Source organism: Salarias fasciatus, chromosome 22 (assembly GCF_902148845.1).
Source record: "Salarias fasciatus chromosome 22, fSalaFa1.1, whole genome shotgun sequence".
NCBI lineage: Eukaryota > Metazoa > Chordata > Actinopteri > Blenniiformes > Blenniidae > Salarias > Salarias fasciatus.
The window spans coordinates 3591170-3603649 of NC_043765.1; the positions used below are offsets into that span (position 1 = coordinate 3591170).

General features: G+C 46.0%; 2 protein-coding genes across 2 annotated transcripts; both read left to right on the forward strand.

The window, feature by feature from the left end:
- Positions 1 to 4161: 4161 nt before the first annotated feature.
- abrab (actin binding Rho activating protein b) lies at positions 4162 to 7636 on the forward strand. The gene is made up of 2 exons (XM_030121014.1): positions 4162 to 4960; positions 6884 to 7636. The coding sequence occupies exons 1-2, from the start codon at positions 4260 to 4262 to the stop codon at positions 7365 to 7367; spliced, it is 1185 nt and encodes a 394-aa protein (XP_029976874.1). The 5' UTR covers positions 4162 to 4259; the 3' UTR covers positions 7368 to 7636.
- Positions 7637 to 10722: 3086 nt separating this feature from the next.
- On the forward strand, positions 10723 to 11939 carry LOC115409707 (zymogen granule membrane protein 16-like). The gene is made up of 2 exons (XM_030120982.1): positions 10723 to 11437; positions 11598 to 11939. The coding sequence occupies exons 1-2, from the start codon at positions 11286 to 11288 to the stop codon at positions 11866 to 11868; spliced, it is 423 nt and encodes a 140-aa protein (XP_029976842.1). The 5' UTR covers positions 10723 to 11285; the 3' UTR covers positions 11869 to 11939.
- Positions 11940 to 12480: the final 541 nt, after the last annotated feature.

The following is a 12480-nucleotide window of genomic DNA, read 5'->3' on the forward strand; positions in this document are numbered from 1 at the left end:
GTGTAAAAGTGCTATTGTTTGCTAGCTGCAGCGAGTGGAAGTGCGTCCTGACACAAGTAATGAAGTGTGAGAGTCGACTGATGCTGACGGCCAAAAGAAACAGGCTTTTATGAGACGTTGTGCTAACGAGAGCGTTCACAGCACAAACAGGCCGTACGTCGGAAGAATACCCTGGAACGCTCACAGGAACTCTGGAGATCCGTTCTCATCTTTATAATCTGCTTTATTAAACCGCAGCATGAGCAGAAAGTCAAACTCTCTGCACACAAACAGAATATATAGTTTGTTTGTAGATCATTGTTTATGATCTTTATTTATTCCACCTTGTGAATCGGTTTCAAAACCCTCCGAGCGTCGTCGTCATGTAAACGGACCCTTAATGCAGTATGAAAGTTTTGCGTTTTCATGTGAACGCCTCACGGAGTTGTGTTTCCTCCTCCTCTGATTGTCTGATGGTCGTCTGGCGCGTCTGGTCAGTCCGGCCTCCTCCTGTGGATTTAAGCCTTCGGTCTGTCTCAAGTAATAGAAGCTCTCACAGGTCCAGTTTGGGCCGGTTTCCGTGACAACGGTGCTGAGAGCCACTGAAAATTTGACAATGCTCAGGACAGAGTTTTCCTGTTTTCGCGTGCGGACTCCCAGGTCGTTCATTTTAACTCTCCTTCATAGCGTGACCGTCTGCCGCGACTCACAGACGGAGTGGCGTTGGAGACGACGGTCGCCGAGCAGAACCGAACACTAACCAGGCCGATGTGAGGACTTCCTGTGGCTCCCTGACACTCGTCATGCGACTCGGAGCCATTAGCGTTTATCAGCGACTGTAAACACTGACCGAGCGCTCCCGGTCCGGTCCCTTTATCACGTCTCCGCCGCGCCGTCGGAGCTGCCACATAAATCCTCAGCGGCGACCTCCGACCCCGCCTCGGCCTCCTGTCAGTGAGTCTGGCTCCAGCGCAGCGCTCCGTCATCCTGTCGGCCCCTCCGCGGGGGGCCAGGTGGACGGAAACGCAACGCCAAGCCTTCCCTTCCACCGACGGTTTGGGATCCGCTTGGAGTCACCCAGGACGCAGCTTTTTAAAAAATCCTGAAACTTTTCTGGAACTAAAACTCGAAAATGCTGATTTTCCTCTTGTAATATCGAGTAAACTGCTTCTTGGCGGCTGACAGGATGGATTCTAACATCCGTCTGCTCTGTTTAGTGTAGGAATTTATGGAGATTCAGGTCATCAGAGGACAGAACAAACACTTGAAGGGAGTCAACAACACATCCACTTGCTGTGAGAGTCTGAAGAGACTCAAATCCCTTTTTCTGAATTCGTTTACAGGGAAAAAAACTGCACTGAAATCCTTAAAATTCAACTTTTCTATCTGATTTCTTCAACGTTTAAACCCAGCACGGCTCCTCGGGTCTCCAAACTGCTGTCAGCGCATGTCGATAGTCAGAGGAAGCAGAACTAAATCCCTGTTTAAAGTATAAAGATGGATGTGGATCTGAAGGATTTATGGAACTAAAAAAGATAAATGATGGAACTGCAGAGCTCTCCGGAGTTTTGACAGATGTCTCCTCAGTGAACCAGTTTACAACGTAATAAAATCTTCAAACCTTTCAGAAGGAACCGCGTTTCCAGGCCGTTGAGTCGAAGCAGCAGCCTCTGCTTCTCTCTTGTTCTGTGATTTTGTTCTTGTTCTTGAGAAGAAAAAGACGGCAGGAGGCGCAGGTGTCGTCTTCATCCCGCCGGCGGCGGGACGGGACGGCGGGGAAACCGGCGGCTTCGCTGCTGCTTCTAACGACTTTCACAGATGGAAAACTGCATTTTAATGACACGGTCGTCACATAAATCCTGGATTATTGCTCCTTCATGACCACTTTCTGCTACTCTGTGCTCGGTTATTGTCTTTTAATAAAGAAACATGAAATTTCTTTTCGTTTCGCGATGCACTGAGTTAAATGTGAAGTGATTTGAAGATCCCATAACCTCCTGTTTCATTCCTAACAGAACACGTACAGCATATTAGATGATGAAACTGAGGAATTCTGTGTAATATGTCCGATTTAAGGGCCTGGAAATGAGGAAAGGTTCAGGTTTTTGTCTGGTGCGGGCTGCTCTGAGAGCAGGATGAGCTTTAGCTCATATATTCTTCTGTTGCTCGACACTTCAGTGTACTTTTAGTATTGACGGAGCCTCTCCAGACGTGTGAGCTTCCAGCAGAGATTCGGGAGATTCTTTTCTTTTTGGTGCCTGATGATACAGAAAAACTGTGTTCACAGATTTCTGGAAGTGTTTCTGGTTTATCTTGAGATCAAAACATGAAGAATTCGGTCCATCTGTGTTTCACCTGCATTGCAGCTGCAGCAGTGAACTGACAGCGACCTCTAGTGGTCAATACTCCACCTCACAGTCACTGAAACCAATGATCAGAACAGGAGGTCTGTTTTACTTCCCAACGTAAAATCTCACAACCTTCATTGCACATAGACTACAAGTAAAAAAATTGAACTGAAATATTGAAATAATTGGAAATCTAAAATTCAAAGACGAGATTTTTTTCATGTGATTTTTTTTTTTTGACACAGGTCAAAAAGTCATGACCTTAGATGAGCTGTAACATCCGGGGAATGAAAGGAGTCTGGAGAGAGGAATTATGTCCAGTTTCTGTCTCGTGAAGACGTCGAGTTTCTCAGCAGCCTCCTGACCTTCGCTGAAACTCCGACCTGCCTGAATTATGGACTGTCGTCTGGATGCAGCGTTAGAGCCGAAGGATGTGAGAATCCTGTTAAACTGTCTCTCAGCTGCAACAGCTCAGCTGTTTTTGATGTTTTCTATTTTAAGAAAAGAACAGAATTTAGCATGGCACAGAAAATTCACATTTTAAATTATAAAATAGTAAAATCTCCACAATTGAGAGCAGTTTGTGTGTAAAACAAACATAAGTCAAGTGCGATGACCACTCATCATTCTGCTCAGGATTTTCCCACCGTGGAGATTTGTTGCTGTTAATGGAGACAGAACGAAGCGTTTTTATCTCTGAAACGAGGAAATGTTTCTGCAGCTTCGATAACATCTTCAGACGGAGCAGCAGGACTGAGACTCGGCTTCACCGCCGCGGCGTAATGAGGCCGGCCGGCCGGGTGGAGGAGCAGCAGCCTTCAGTCTGATCTCGATGATTCTCCGTGACTCACCTCAGCACTGCCAACAGCTGCAGCTTCATATGTGTGTGTGTGTGTGTGTGTGTGTGTGTGTGTCTATTTTTAGACCGCTCCCCTCTGCAGACTTATGAAATAAACACAGTCTCATCTCAGGCCTTTACGTGAAGCAGGGCCCTGAACGGCGAGCCGGGCCTCCTGTTGGCGAGCGGCTTTGCTCACATTAAGCCGTGACGTGGAGCTCGCTTCAGGAGGTCTCACAGCCAGCCGCCGTGCAAGACTAAACCGGCTGGTGCGTAAGCGGGGCGGCCTGATTTCCAGCAGGTGTCACGTTCTCTGTGCTCACCGCTTCGATCAGGTGTCTCTCTGGTTCTTCATGCCTCTGTTAAACTCTGCATTTCCGTCAAGTTGAACATAATTTTTAATGTTTGCTACATGAGATGTTCTGAAAATGGGAAACTGTCTTTTTCAGTGTAGATAGTTTTAAAGTTCCAACCCTAATAGCTTAAAAACAGCAGGACACAGTGGCTAAAGCATGGAAGTTATTTCAGACATGTCCATTTGAAACAGGTTTCATAAGAGACTGATATTAGACTTGATTATTACAGAGTAAACAAACCTCTTCATTTGGTGTATTTGTCATCTGAAATAAGCTCGCTGTGCTAATTTGTTTGCATTATGAGTCACAGAAGCCAAACCTTTCAACGCCTCCACTATTATCACCAGTGACATCAATCAGCCGTAGTCCTGTTGTAATATATATATCTGAGGAATAAACTGTTTGGGAGCGTTGATAAAGAGCTGTAAATACACCTCGGCCGCTCCGTCCTCGCTGATGTTTTGACTGCGCAGCTCCTGGTCTCTCGCCCCGCTCACCTCCAGTTACAGGCTCTGCGATCTGTGATGAAACACGAGCGCGTTGGGGTGACCGGTGTCAGGGAAAGACGATCGGGTCCGCAGCCCGGGATGGCTCGAATACTTTCCACCGTCATGTTCGGGTCTGCTCTCCCCGTTTCAGATCCGGGGCTGTTGGAGTGAGGCAGCAGGCGGAGGGGAAAAGCAGCAGAAAAGAGAAGGAGATCGAAGCAAACGTGAGAGCGGACTGTAAAAGAGCAGCATGTCGGACAAGCAAAGGAAACCGTCCACCAACAGGAACATCAAGAAGCTGCGGACCGTCAGCATGGTGTGCAGCCTGACGAGCAGCTGGCAGCGGTGGGTGGCCGACAACGAGAGGAAGCTGGCCAGCGAACCCACCGGGTGGTGCCCGTCTTCACTCGGAGGACCAGAGGAACAACCGAGGAAGACCTGGGTCCCTAAAAAGCTTCCAGAGCCACCGGGAGCTTCCGAAACCCACAGCCTGGCTCAGACGTCTCAACGCGAGGTCGAAGCTCCAGAAGAACCGCCGGAGGCGTCCCGCATCAAGACGGTGCAGGTGGTGAAGACGGTGACCAGCAGCGCTCAGGAGAAAGGAGCCGGCATCGGGTTTCTGTCTGAGAAGATCCAGAGGGAGTCTCTGCCGGCAGGAGAGGAGATAGACAAGCTCCTGAGGAAGAGGAGCTCGCCGACGCGGCGCAGGAAGTGCTCCAACATGGTGTCGTCCCTGACGAAGAGCTGGAAGCAGGTGGAGAACGAGCACGTGAAGGGAGGTGGAGGAGGAAGCTCCGGGAACACAGAGGAGAGCCGGCAGCCAGAAAAAGACCAGGAGAGTCTGGGAGTGGAGGACAATCCAACACAGAGCTTCACCGAGGAAACACTTCAGAGCAAACGTGAAGACGACTCAGAGGCGACGGTGAGGATCAGAAGACCGCCGGTTCCAGTGTGAGTATCATGTTATCATGAAGGACGACAAAATATTAAGAAACATCTCGCAAGTGTTTAAAGCTAACTGATGGAGAAGGGTCTGGCTGCAGACCGCACCTCTCAGGCCCCTCCACCGCACTTCTCAAGCCCCTGTCCTGCAGACCTCTACCGCATTTCTCAAGCCCCTGTGGCGTCAGTCCAGCCCGGAAATGACGTAACTTCCTGTACATTTGGACCGGAGCCGAGCGAAAACCCTAACCCTAACCCTAACCCTCTGTGGTTATTTAATTATCTGAAGGTAGATGTGAGCAATATGCAGAGCAACGACCGATACTTAGTGTTAAAATAGCAAAACAGAAAAAGACTGATACAATAGAGACGCTGCTGGCCGATTTTTCTAGAGAAACACAGAGTGCTTTATTTAGATTTTTACGAGAATCTGACTTGTACTATCGTATTTAGGTGCGCAGCATACATATAGGTGGATCAGTCTTCAATGATACTACAGCCCAGTAGGTGGCGGTAATGGCGGTAATGGCCCAAGATGGTGGCCAGTCGCTGAAATAGAAGAAGAAAGGGGCCTGAGAGCGGTGGAGGGGCCTGAGGAGAGTGGTCTGCATGGAGGGGCCTGAGAGGTGAGGTCTGCAGCCAGACTCTCTTGAACTGATGGGCTCTATGTAGGCAAAGCTTTCCTGGTTACCAGCGTGAGGACAGAAACAAAACCCAGGTGACTCTCAGGTTCGGGCAGAAAGCCAGGGCATCAGAGGCCTTTCCCCCGCCAACTCCCTTACTGGAACTGCATCGGTTTGGCAACACGCTAAAAAAATGTGGATGTTATCACACGGTGTTGTCTTGTCTTCTAAATCAAGGGTGTCAAAACATCAGAGCCGTGTGCCAAAACCATACAAAAGGCTCCATTCCACCAAACCACCAAACAAGTAGTTAACATTTCAAAGAAAATAGTTCGCTTTCTGTTTTGTTTTTTACGGAGCCCCGGACATGACATGGTAAAAAAAATAAAATAAACTGTGGCCACGAATTACTAATTCGTTCCCACGAATTAGTCATATACTGAACAGTTCAGTAAAGTTGGCAGCATATTGACAGACACGGACTTTCAGTCTCAAAAACTCTTTAACAAAATGTCAGTAACATACAAAGGGCGCCTGCATCCCATCGTTGTGAGGTGGACGATATGCTACAAGCTCATTGTTATTAAAAGTATCTGTCTATCAAGCAGCAGGAAGTGCTGCAGGGTTCAGGGACCGTCTGCAATTTACAAGACGCTGCAACAGTGAAGACAAACACCATATCCAATAAATTTGATAGGAGACAAATGAAGGTTGTAGCGATTATGGTGACACTGTAGTAAATCCCAGTGGTGGTATTACGTTTTTTTGTTGCTGTTGTTTTTTTAGCTATTTGTCGTTGCTGCATCTTGTAAATTGTAGACGGTCCCTTAACCCTGCAGCACTACCAGGTGCTGATTGAAATCAATATTGTTTCTGCTGCTTGATAGACTGATACCTTTAATAAAAATGAGCTTGTAGCATATCGTCCACCTCACAACGACGGGATGCAGGCGCCCTTTGTATGTTACTGATGTTTTGTATTGAGACCGAAGGTCCGTATCTGTCAATATGTTGCCAACTTTACTGGAATGTTCAGTATATGAATGATATAACTAATTCGTGGGAACGAATTAGTCATTCATGGCCACAATTTAATTTTTTTTTTTTACCATGTCATGTCCGGGGCTTGTAATTTTTTACTTTTTTATGAATTTCTTAAGAGTAGCAGACACAACCTCACACTGAGACTAAGATATGAGTGATGCTACCACGAAAGCTAGCAGACTAGCATTAGCCTCAGGGCCATGTTCAGCCTTCAGAGGTATGTCTGCATTTTGATTGATTCTTTGTAATCTGACGTCTCTTTCAGCTACAAAAAGGGAGCTGAAGACGCCAATAAGATCAACGCCCTGTCCAAGAAATACAGCGCGGTGGGAAACCTCAAGAGTCGCTGGCAGGACTGGGCCTCGGAGCACACGGTCAACCAGAGGCTGAACCCCTTCAGCGAGTACTTTGACTACGACTACTCCATGTCGCTGCGCCTGCAGAAGGGCCAGGAGGGCTACGGACGCCCCAAGGAGGGTACCAAGACGGCGGAGAGGGCCAAGCGCGCCGAGCAGCACATCCACCGCGAGATCGACGACATGTGCTACGTGATCAGGACGATGGCCGACCGGGACCCCGACGGGAGGACCAGGGTCACGTTCGGACAGCTGTTCGACCGCTACGTTCGGATCTCCGACAAGGTGGTGGGCATTCTGATGAGAGCCAGGAAGCACGGGAAGGTGGCGTTCGAAGGAGAGATGCTGTGGCAGGGCCAGGACGACGGCGTGATCATCACGCTTCTGGTGTAGAATCAACAATCCGCCGACAGGGGAGCCGGAGAAATCCTCAGAAGAGGAGGGTTTGAAGCAGTTTGACCCGGGGCTGCTGGGAGGACACCTGCAGAGCAGCTTCAGAGGGATTTGGAGACGAATGACAACCCTGGACGGATGACTCAGTGTGGATTAGACGAGGAATGTTCTGGCTGCTGTTGTGACTCCTCCAGTCGGCGCCGGGGGTGTTTGAGTTGTATCCGTCGCGCACGCTGTTTTGATAGCAAACGCTGGAGGTTGAGGATCAAGAGGGAGATAAAAGTCAAAGCTTTCTGCCGCCTAAGTTTCCATTCAGAGTGGCTTCCACACTTTCTTTATGGATTATGTTAATGAGACACTTAAGTATGTGTTAATGTACCACAGAACCAGCAGCTTTGCAGTACGCCGGCGCGCAGAGATTCGAGGGAGGATTGGATTTCACTGCCTGAATATTCTCTGCTCAGCATTCATTACTGAGCTCAAGGCACAGTGGAAAGAAACGAGGTGTAGCTGCCGCCGAGGACACCGAGGTCGAGACCTCGGTCTTTCTCCAATGTGTGTGTCTTTACGGAATGATTGAAACAATGCTGTCGAACTGCGTAGACACCTGAGTAGTTCAGTCAGGTCACAGCAGGCTCTACGCACAAGGCAGCCAGACGGAAGACGAGGGATTCTGATCTTTCTAGAGTTAAAGAATGTTGATTTCACAGCTGTAAAATAAAAAAAAAAAAAACGTGAGAGTCCATCCACGCAAAACTATTTAGGCGTGTCTCTGCAGCAGGACCGTTTCAAGTCAATGGTTGGCGCTTTACTGTCGCTCAGCCTTTATTTCCTGAGCACTGACTTCCTGGAGGAGATTCTTCAGCCAGAAATTCCTGAAAACCCCTTTAAGCTGTGACAGTTTGGTAAAACACGGAAAAGACAAACAATAAGAAACAGGTTGATGGAATTATTTAATGTTCAAAAGACAATGGAAGGAAACAAAAGGTAAATTAATTTAAATTTGGTAATAATCTATTAGCAAGATAGCTAAACAGTATCTAATACTGGACACACTTTCATGTTGAACTGATTTGTGTTTAGTGGTAAACTGGAGTTATTGTTATATTGATTTCCCTGCTGACGGCACATTGAGCACTTGGCATCAGTGTTCTCCAGCAGGGATGAAACTATCTTAATGCTGATTTTGACCAATTTGCTGTCAGAATAAGTTGATTTGAGGAATGGATGAAATGTAACGTGTCACGCGACGTTACGTTTAGTGACCTCCTGATGAGCAGCATTCACTGGAACCTTCTCCTCTCTCAGTTTTACAGCTGATGAAGGTGTTTGGATGAACACCGAACATCTTGAGAGGATGTTTCAGTCCATTACTTCAAATAAATCTTCTGTTTTGAGGAATGGAGGACACATTGTGATGAATGTAATCAGTTTGAAGATATGCTCCGCACACACTAAGTCCCAGAAAAGTTCTCATGTGTTGCATGGAAAGAGAAAAGTATTGTTTTTCTATGAAACATAAAAACGGTGAGGAGTTAAATTAAAGCTCAGTCATGTTGAATAAAAAAGAAACACTGAATAACAAAACCATTAGGTTTATAACATTTGCATTTCTTTAAAATTTATTTTTTTTTGTGACGAATCACAATTTAAAAAACTTCCTAAAGAACAGTCTGGACACTACTGAAACTACGTTTCCTCTGAACTGGAACAAGTCGTGTTATTTTCGGCTTGTGGTCGAATGACTGAATGAACTCTGCTAAAGAGTCTTTCATGAGTTCATCTGGGATTTTTCAGGAGGCGCCGCAACGAACCGAGACGAGTCAATCTGGTCCCGCATGTTCCTCCAGAATACGGCTTCTCACCTGAGTGAATTCTACTCATTAAACTCTGTCTAATCACTGTGAAAGAGCCAAGAACCAATCTGCTGTCATATTTTAATTTGTTGTTTTTCTGTTTGTTTGTTTTTTAATTTAAATACAGTACAGTAACAAACTTATGTTCTGCTTCATCACAGAACACACATCCACATGGCTTCTGTAATGATACACTGATATTGTTCATTATTCCCACTTTTTTATTGTGTGTGCTTTTGGGATTTAAGTGATTAAAAAGATTTATTTTATTTTATTTGTTTAATTTATTAAGGGTTCCTGAACCAAATCTGAGAAAAGCACCATGTTTCACCAGGATCAGGATCTTCCAACGGGAGATCCACAAATCTGCAAGTGTGGGAAGCAATGAAAGCACGAGGAGAAAAGCGAGCATCGGTCTTCTCTTTTGAGAGTTCATTCAATCATTCCGGCATGAGCCCAAAACAACAAGAATTATTCCAGTTCAGAGGAAATATAACTTCAACAGTGTTGACACTGTTATTTAGGAAGTGTTTTGTTTGTGGTTTGTCACAAAAAAAATGTTGATTTTAAAGAAATGTAATAAGATACTGTCTGGATTTGCTGATAAACTGAAATTTATTTACCTTTTGTTTCCTTCCATTGTCTTTTGAACATTATAAGTAATTCCATCAACCTGTTTCTTATTGTTTGTCTTTTCTGTGTTTTACCAAACTGTCACTACTGGTTAAAGTTGTTTTCAGGAACTCCTGGCTGAAGAAGCTCCTCCAGGAAGTCAGAGCTCAGGAAGTAAAGAAATGGAGACGATTCCCCTCAGAGCAGACCTGCCTGGTGCGCTTCACATCAAATAGGCTTTGTTTTGCGATCACAATCGTTTTTGGTGTTAATTGTTCAGATTTGGGAATGAAGCAACTTTTTTTTATCACATGTTCTTCACACAAATAACAACAACAACTAAACAAACTTCAAACTTTAAAGTTAAAGGTTATTATGGTGCTATTTTACCTACTGGGCCTACTAAAGAGAATATTGAGCTGTATGTGACCCCTGCATGCATTTATCTAATTATTACTGACAAAAGAAAAGAAAAAAAATTCAACAATTCAACACTAAACAAAACAGAGGTTAATAAAATTATGATTGAAATGGATCAGAAGGAAGAATAAAGTTAAATAAGTTGCAGAGTTTAATATCTGCAACAGTCAGTTACTTTTTAAAATGTAGTGTGAATTTGATTGTTTTGATTGTTCCTTAACTGCACTGTTCCTGAAATGCACTGTTCCGTTAATTTAGTCCTCTTTTTAGGTTTTTATAGAGAATTCTATTCTTTCCGAGTTATTTTTGCTTTCTCTTTTATGTAGATTTGTTCTGGATTTTGACTGGTGAAGTTTCTTCTGGAGCTTTAAACTTAACCTGCAGTAAAATGTAATTTACTGTGTCGTGAAACTTTAACGCTTCTCTCCGGCTGAATGTAAAGTGTTTGAAACTCCTGCTGCAGGAAGATCAGGGTCTTCAGTCCGTCTCCTGGATCAGGGCGAGACGAGTCCTGATCTTTGCACAGGGAGAACATGCAAACTCCACACAGCACAGCCAGTCCGCCTGACCGGCCTGTTCAGGTTATTGGTCCAGTGTTCTGTAAAAAATACATGAAACAACATTCTTCCTGTCTTCTTCACTCTTCCTGACCGCCGGCTGCTCTTCTGTGGTAACTGACATTCCTGATATGGAGACGAGAACCAAACAGCAGAAAACATCCTGGTGTGCCGTTCCGAAAAGGTCCCCCCACAACGCAGACGTGCTTCAAACTGGCACCGGGCGGGACCAGAGCGATTCCTCCTGTCTGAGGCGCCGTGGAGGACGCGGTCCGTCCGTCCGTCCGTCCGTCCGTCGTACATGTCCGAGCAGGTCTTCAGCTCTTCTCTTCCATAAGGTAAACCGTGCTGCAGCATCTCCCTTTTCCCAGGATGCTTCTGGTCGCGGCCTTCGCTCTCCTCGCGGCTTCGGCAGCTTATCGTGAGCCGCTCTTTCTTCTGCGGCCTTCTCCCTTTCATGCACTGCTGTTTTGATGCTCTGCGTGTTTCTTCCAGCCGTTGAGAATCAGCGCTACTCCTTCATCCCTCCGGTGGGGGCGCACAGGGGCTCGGCGTACAGCATCACCGGGGAAGGGAGGATTACGGCCGTACGGGTTTGGGAGAGATACTCAAACTACATCTCAGGGTGAAGACTTGCTTCTGTTTCCTGCGTTTTGCTTGATTTGCACCTCAGGCCTTAAACGTCATGTTTTCTGAACTGTGGGAAGAAGCTTCAGAGCCAAACAGAAAGTTCTCTGACTGGAAATGCAAGATGTTACCCCTGCTCATGACTCTCCGATCCTCAGCGTCCAGTTCCGCTACGGCTCGGTGCGGTCGGCGGTGGCCGGTCAGCCGTACGGCGCCGCCCTGGAGATGGCGCTGTTCGACGGCGAGGCCATCACGCAGCTGTCGGGGAAATACTCCTACTACCTGCAGTCGCTGGTGTTCGCCACCAACATGCGGCGCTCGCTGCTGGCCGGGCGGGTCAGCTCGGCGCCCACCGCCATCGGGACGCACTGGGCCGTGACCGGAAATGGCACGGCGCCGCCCGGGACGCTCTGGAACGTGTTGGCGTGAAGGGAGGAAGCCGACATGAATTACACTGCTGGAATCACCGTTTCTCCTCCTGGTTTTAACGTTATGATGGTTGGTTGATCAGTGACGTCAAAACTAAACGGAATAAATCAAAACGCTGAAGTCTTGTTTTGTGTTTCTGTTGAGGTTTGTTTGAAGATGCATTAAAAAACACACACACATTTAAATGAATAAAACAACGACCAAAATGACACAAATCTAAATTACACATGGACGAACAGCAGTAAGAATTCAAACAACTTCTATTTACTCACATTAACTGAACTCTGCCTACTTGTACCATCACAGTCTAACATTACCAGGTCTGCTTTTTTCTACATTAGTGTCATTTTACAATGAACAGCTCTTTATAATTAGCTATAAATAATGTACCAATATTCAATTATTTGTATTTCTTTCTTAATGAATTTCGTTAGATACTTGTTTCGGTAACACTTTACTTGAAGCACCCGGTATGACAAACTATAAGTAGTTATAAACACACTCTAAACTCTAACAAGTTGGCATTACTTAAAAAAATTGTGGAAACCGATTGCCTCAAAAAAATTAAGTAAATATAACTAATAGTCTTAGATTACATTTACTTTATATTCA